Source organism: Carlito syrichta, unplaced genomic scaffold, assembly GCF_000164805.1.
Source record: "Carlito syrichta isolate Samal-C Ts95f unplaced genomic scaffold, Tarsius_syrichta-2.0.1 Scaffold304656, whole genome shotgun sequence".
NCBI classification, from domain to species: Eukaryota; Metazoa; Chordata; class Mammalia; order Primates; family Tarsiidae; genus Carlito; species Carlito syrichta.
Window position 1 is genome coordinate 79,555 of NW_007248752.1, and position 7,473 is coordinate 87,027.

Consider the following 7,473-nt stretch of genomic DNA (forward strand, 5'->3'; position numbering starts at 1 on the left):
CAGACTGGAAGTGCAGTGGCCACTCCCGGCCACCGCAGCCTCGACCTGCTGGGCTCCGACGATCCTTCCACTCAGCCTTCCAAGTAGCTGGAACTACAGGCGCGCGCTACCATGCCCGGCTGATTTTTTTATTTATTGTAGAGATGAGGTCTCGCCTGCCCAGGCGGATCTCGAACCCACGGGCTCAGGCAATCCACTCACCTCAGCCTCCCAAAGCATGGGATTACAGGCTGAGCCACTGAGCCCGGCTTTTTTTTTTTTAAGTTGGAGTCTCACTCTGTTGTCCAGGCTGAAGTGCAGTGGCATGCTCACGGCCATTTCAGCCTCAACCTGCTGGACTCACGTGATCTTTCCACCTTAACCTTCCAAGTAGCTGGAACTAAAGGTGTGCACTGCCACGCCTGTCTAATTTTTTTTTTTAATTTATTGTAGAGATGAGGTTTCATCAAGTTGCCCAGGCTGATCTCCAACCACTGAGATCAGGCAATCCTCTCACCTCTGCCTCCCTAAGTGCTGGGATTACAGGCATGAGCCACCGCACTTGATTTTATTTTCTTCTTCTTTTTTTTTTTTTTGAATTAGAGTCTCACTGTCACCCAGGCTGGAGTGCAGTGACCAACGCAGCCTCAACCTGCTGGGCTCAAGTGATCCTTCCACCTCAGCCTTCCAAGTAGCTGGAACTATAGGCACGCACTACCACACCAGGCTAATTTTTTGATTTATTATAGAAACTAGGTCTCACCAAGTTACCAAGGATGGTCTCAAGCCCGTAGGCTCAGGCGTGAGCTGCTGTGCCTGGCTCTGAACTGAATTCTTACTGAATAAATGTCTATTGACTATTTGTAACTTGCCATCATTATATAATCAGCCACAAGTGTGACTGACACCACTCTCATCCCCTCGGAGGGGCCCAGATAAGTATGCAAACGAGAGGGATAGGATCTACCTGGAAGCCCATGAATGCTACCCAGATTCATGTTCAGGGCATCAAGAGACTCTGAACCCATGCAGTGGAGTCAGTGGACTGTGTGTACAGTCATGATCTACTGGGACGGGGTGCAATCCAAAGCATTTGGCCATGGGCATCGGCCAATTCCAGCACAAGCAGGTGACACAGGAGGCTCCTCATGGCGTCAGCATTGCCTCTTTGCTTGCTTGGCTGTGTTGCTGGGTTGTGGGGAACAATGTCGGGGGAGAACGGGCGAACTGGTGTAGTGGCAGGGGACGCTTGGAGGGTTCACGGCAGAACATTTTTTTTATTTTAACAAGGAACACAATTTTATCAGAGCATACTGGCTGGATGCAAGCCCTGCCTTGAGGTGGCACCTGTCTTCAAATGCTTCTCATTTCCCTTGAATACCCTAAGAAGAAAAAGAAGAGAAAAAAATGCATGTTGCAGCTGTAAGGATTGAAGCTAGACATTTGAAGGACTTTCCTTAGAGCTGAAAGGCACTAAAAGTCAGGAGAAAGAAAGCCTCTTTTCTCAGTCTCTGGAGAGAGATCTATTTGACCTGGGGCTTGGGTTGTATGGCTTAGAAGCAAAAGGATGAATGAGTGACTTCTGGGGGGCAGGGACTGGCTAGACGCGGAGCTGGTGCGGGTGCTTGGGGAGGGACCTGACACCCTACACACATGTCCTGGCCTGTCCAGGGTATGTGGCTGCCGTGTGCCTGGGGGGCCTTGCCTGGAAGAAAGGAGGACAGAGGGCACCTGGGGTCCCCTTCAAGGGAGGTGAATAATCTCCCTGCCAGCGGCCCCCCACCTGACTCCCCTCACACACTGACAAAAACCTGGCCAAGAAAGAGGCCTTTGTCCTAGGACATCTGAGGCTGAGGGGGGAGGGGAGAAGGCGACAGGTGAAAGGACACATCAAAGCAGCCAGCAGCCCCTCCTCCTCAAAATAGCTCCCCTGCCCTGTTCCCAGAGCCCAGGCTTGCCTTGCTGGGAGCCTGGACCTCGAAGGAACGCCCACCTGCCTGAACAGCTGGGAAGCCAGACACCTGGTCCTCCTCTTCAGCTGTCCTCCACCCTGCTGTGACTTGGTTTCCCTGCCCCTAAGAGAGCCATAGGGAAGAAGAAGAGGCTATCACCTGTGTGAAGTTTAGAGGTCACGTTTGAGTGGCCCCTGGGGTTGGAATTCATTGAGTGCAAGGGACACACGCAGACCTGCCTGGCCTCCTGGGCTGGAAAAGAGGGCCGGGACCTGCTGGGAGCCCTGGTGCCCCCGCTGGCCGCTGGCCGGCCGGGAGCAAGTTGGGGGCGGGGTGTGGGCAGAAACCACATCGGGCTCAAGTTTCCTCTCTTGGCCGAAAGGGGCAGGAGGAGACGAGAGCCACGGGGAAAGGGGAGGGTTGGAGGAAGGACTGAGAACTCGGGCCGAGGGCTCAGAGGGAGGCGGTGCGCCTGGTTCAGGCTCCCAGCGCCAGCCCAGTCCGCACCTCACACTCAGCGCTCGGCAATGGCCCGGGGGCGGGGCGCCGCCCGCACGGGTCCTCAGAGGTAGCAGAGATCCTGTCCTGGAGGTGTCAGCTGAGGCCCAGCCTCCCCAGAGACGACACCCGGAGCTTCATCTCTCTCCTCTCCCTGCTGGGACTCTGCCACAGGTGCTTGAAAGGCGGGCTGGGTGGGGGACTCCAGGAGGGTGCAGGAGGCAGAGGGGGAGAGAATCCCCTTTCAGCGTGTTCCTAGGAGACCTCAGACCTTCCCAGGCTGCCCCTGACTGAGGAACTTGACATCTATGGGAATTCCTCTAGGAGAGAAACTGGGTGGCTTTCTGAGTGCTCTGGGATTCTTATGGGGCTAGGGGGAGGGCATGGATGAGAACCCAAGGGTGGTCTGGAGGCACGGTTGAGGGTCTGGGAAGAGGCTGAGAGGAACCCTCTGACTGGTGGGCTGCCCTGGCAGAGGCCAGTAGACACCCAGGTAGATAGTATCACCCTTTCCTCCACCCCACTTCATTCCGCTGCCCTGTCCAGCCAGCTGGAAAGGTCTAGGGGGAAAGTTGGGGATACTGGATATCTGGGCCTCTAAGAAGTATCACTGCAGTGAGAAGGGGTGGCTGAAAGGGTGTTGGGTTCTTGCCTCCTGTTGCCCTTCTCATCTCTGGGCCCAAGAATAGTAGAGATCAGCTGGAACTGGGAGGGAGAGAGTAGCACCCCAACCCCAGCAGAGTCCCTCTGACTGGAGCTCTTGGCTTTTTGGGAAGGAGAGGTGGGGGGAGGCAGGGGAAGAGAAGGGAGGGGGACTCCCATCTGCTGAGGCAGAGATTCTCTGGATTTTAGTATCCAGGGATGAAGTGATGGAACAGCAGAAAATTGCCCCACTCTCCCTTGTTCCCCCACACATTTGAATCATGGGTGCCCTCAGGACATGGAATTCACCCTAATCACATCTCTCTTCCCTTTCCCTTCTTTCTCTTTGTTCCTCTCACGTCTGTGTGCCTCTCCCTCTACAGGGTCCTCTCTAATCTTTCGAAACAGGTTCCTCACCTGCCAACTCACACCCCAAGTTCTGCTGACCCCTCCCCATTCTTTCACTGCCTGTCTGGACACCTGGAGAGCTGGGATCTCAAGTGTGCCTCCGAACAGGGACCCTGAGGCTGGCTTCCTCCCATCCTCCCCGCTCTGGTTGGAGTTCGGAGCCTGGGGCAGTGGCTTCCTTTCTCCAGCATCTCTCTCTGAAGGGTCCTCAGCCTGCATCCCTGAGTGTGGAGCTCTGTGTTGCTCTCTGAGTCCTTCGAGAGTATGATAAAAACCTTTCTGGTTAGGACCATCAGATGAGAGTAAGGAGGGTGGGCTTTAGTCCCTGGAGATGGCTCTGGTCATACCTGGTCCATAATGCTGGGGGATGAGAGAAGAAACAGACAACCCAGTGGGGGTAAGACAGTTGTGTGGCCTCAGAATGCAAGCAAAACTGTCAAAGGTGGTTGGGGGCTGCTGCTTGTAATAGAAGGGGACACAGGGAAGCCCACTCCACTTTCTCAGTGTCTCCCGATTTCTGTACCCTCTGTGGTGTTCTGTTCACTCCTCCCTGATCTACCCCATGGTCTGCCAACTCCCCTGTCCTCTGAAAGGTCAGCTCCTAAGATCCGAGAGTCTGTGGGTATAGACCACTACTCATCCTTGAATGTCTAGGGAAAAACATCCTGCTCCCTCTAAAGCCTGGTACAAACTTGCATCTGCACAAGAGAGCTTGTTGAAGCTGATCTGAGACTGTCCTCCACTTCCTTCCCACAGCCTTCTGCCACCCCCCTGCTTCTCTTCTACGTTCTCATTTTCCTGTCCCAGGAAGAAGGGAAGAAGTGCTTCTCATCTTCATGAGAAGGGGCTGATATCCAGGCTCAGAGACAGGGGCCGCCTGGGTCCGGGGTTTGAATTTAGCAGAAGCCTAGAGATCACTTGCTTGTCTTTCTGGCGTTGTGTTCTTTCCTGCAAATCTGTAGTTGGACCAGCTCAGTGTTTCTCACGGTGAAATTAGCCTGTGGCATCAGAATCACAGAGGCACTTGTTGAAATGCTGATGCCTGGGTCTCTGCACCTATCAATGCAACTCAGTAGGTCTGGAATGGCTTTCAGGGATGTGTTTTGACATATAGCACCGGATGAAGTTGGGGCCTCCCTGAGCTAGATGCATTCTCCTGCCTCTCACACCAGTGAGGTTGTCTAGTCCTGTCTTCATTTAGCGGAAGAGAGACTGGATGTGCCCAAGGTCATGTGTCTTAAAGGCTAGAGAACCTGGGTCTCCTGCCTCCTAGGGCAGGACCTTTGTACTGCACCTTAATGTCAGACCCAGGAAGACAAAAAGAGACACAAATGGGGGGTGGAGTGAGGGAAGAGCTATGAGGCAAGAGTCACTGCCCCTGCCCCCCCCAGCCCCTTCTCCATTCACTTTGCTTTTGGGCAATTTCCGCCAGAACCTGGGTGGGGGAGGTGGGGTTCCGGTGTTGAAATGGCATCCTGGGCAGACATAAACACCCCACCCATTCTGCCCACTGGCCAAGGGCCTGAATCTACACCAACTCCCAGCTCTGGGATGGCACTGTAATAAGGAGATGGAGGCGGGGGCTAGGGGAAATCCTTTTTCAAAAGGATAATTTGTAGTTTCCACTAGTTTTTGGTCAAAGAGCGAGTTCGTATTAAATGGCTGTGATGGGCCATCCTTGTGGTGAGTGGTCTAAGATCATGCAATTTGAGGTCCTCCAGTCCTCTCTGTTGTCCTTCTATGAGTTTTCTTCACTCCAAACCTGTTTTCCTTTACATACATGGCTGTGTGTGTGTGTGTGTGTGTGTGTGTACACGCACGAGGCCCCTACCAAATCTTACTTGGAATTTCTTGCTGAAGGCAGAGAAACCGGATGCAAGGAGAGATGGGTGTCAAGGAATAGGTAGGGAGTGAGGAGAGGGACTGACAGAGAGCAGAAGAGAAGGGCAGGGGTGAGGGTTTGCCGATAACACTAAGCTGTCCACGCAGAAAGGGACCTCTGAGTTCAGCTTGTTCAACTCTCTGGTTTTACAAATGAGGAAACAGAAGCCCAGAGAAGTGAGGTGGCTTGCTCAAGGTCATACTGCTTCTAAATGGCAGATTGCAGCCAGAGCCCAGATCAAAAGAAAAGGGACTGGAGGGGAGTGTGTATTCAAGGCTCTGAAGAGATATTGCCCAGAAGAAAAGAGACTAACATTCATTGTGTGGAAAGAATTGGGTGGCGTAGACTGATGGCTGAGACTTGGAGTATGGAGACACAGGAATGGGATGGGACCTGGAAGACCTTATAGACAAGTAGAGTCAGGTCAGACTTCAGTCTGCCATTCATCAGATCAGCATGGGTCTAGTTTTTCTATGTACCTGACAGCACCTTTGTGAAAATCAATCTTATAAACTAATGCTTTAAAACACCAGTGCAGGGCAACCCCCTTGGATTCCCTCCCACTGTGGAAGCTTTTCTGTCCTTTCAATGAATCCTGCTTTCTTAAAAACAAAAATAAAAACAAAAAACACCAGAGCAGATCCTGACAAATGCTTAATAAGTCTCTGCTAGGGTTGTTGTGTTACCTCAGAAGAGCACAGACCTCTGGTTGTGTGGGTTGGCGATGACCAGAATGACCCTTTGAGTACACGGGGCAGAGGTTCAGTCTCCAGAGCCCGTTCCTTCTCTGCCTCTGCCGCTTACAGCTGATAGACCTCTTATCTGGCCTAGGCAGGGGAGGCCAGGGCCAGGATAGGACAGGGCAGGGCTGCTATCAGCCACCAGGCCTGGGCCATATCTCGAAGGGGGAGGGGCTGTCTCCTTGGCTCATTCCACAACACGTTCCTTGGGGATCTCCAAGCTTGTACTCTCATCTTGGGAAGAAAAGGCTGAGACCCTAAAACTGAGGACAGAGGAGGAAAGCAGGGGTGACTCCTGATGTTGCCCCAGAAAATGGAAAACACAAAACACCAGGAAAGCAGTCTTGGGGAGTAAGAAGTAGGGAAAAAGTGAAGGCATCTTGTCTGAAAAAAAGGTAAAGACCTACTGTGTTTCCACAAAGTTATGATGGCCATAGCAAGTGAGAGAGATGTCACATTACAGAAAGACTTTCCAGCGGAAAGGGTTGGTTGGTGAGTGCAGTGTGGGTGAGGGGATGAGGTCTCTCCTCTCCTCAGGTGAGGCAGGAGGAGGCCCCTTCATGGAGGCGGAGCCAACTTGCTGACCCTAGTTGACCCTGGCAGGTGTAGCTCTAACACCCTTCTTCCTTTGACACAGATTGCTGGGGTCCTTTGGGCTTCGGGGGAACTTGGACCAGACCCTGGCCAAGTAGGATGCCCCCGTGTCCTCCCCAGCAGAGCAGAAACGGGGTGATCCAGCTGTCCACTCCTGAGCTGGGCGAGATGGAACTGACTTGGCAAGAGATCATGTCCATCACTGAGCTGCAGGTGAGTGAGGGTGGTGGGGTGGGTAGGAAGAGGGGGAGGGAGGAGCAGGGAGCTGGCTTGGGAGTGAGAGCAAGGAGGGTTGGGGCTGGAAGTGTCCAGGTACCTGAAAGGGAAGGGCTGGAGTATGTGGGAGGTCTGGATGGAACAAGTGGAGCACGGAGAAGGGCAGGAGGAGTATGTGGAGGAGCCGAGGGGCAGGGGCATCTGAATGGGGGCGTGGGCTTGCTCGGCAGTTTCTCTCCCCCACTCCTGCTCACCCTCCCTTACCCACCTTCTTCTCTCCTCCAGTTCTGCCCTCTTCTCCCCTCATTTCTCCCCTGCCCTTGGCAGCTGGGCCCCTTTCCCCCAGGTAGTAGAGCACAGTTCAGGGGCCTCAGGAAGGGGAATCAGACCATGCCGGGGTCCTCTCCTCCTGCTGCTTGGACAAAGGGGTATCTGTTGGCTTAACAATGATGCCTTTGTCCCCAGCTGGGCTGGAGCAGGGTGGCTCCCCGATGTGGGTTGGGGGCCTTGTTTCCAGCATGTTCTGTCCCCTTGCTGCACCTGGGCAGAGACAGAGGGACTG

The 7,473-nt window shown here is 53.8% G+C and overlaps 1 protein-coding gene across 1 annotated transcript in view; it reads left to right on the forward strand.

Moving 5' to 3' along the window:
- The first annotated feature begins 2,281 nt into the window (after positions 1 to 2,281).
- Positions 2,282 to 7,473, forward strand: part of NFE2 (nuclear factor, erythroid 2) — a 7,247-nt gene continuing 2,055 nt past the window's right edge. The window contains 2 exon segments of the mRNA XM_008060586.2: positions 2,282 to 2,603; positions 6,739 to 6,908. Of these exon segments, the coding sequence (XP_008058777.1) occupies positions 6,795 to 6,908 (114 nt within the window). The 5' untranslated portion in view covers positions 2,282 to 2,603; positions 6,739 to 6,794.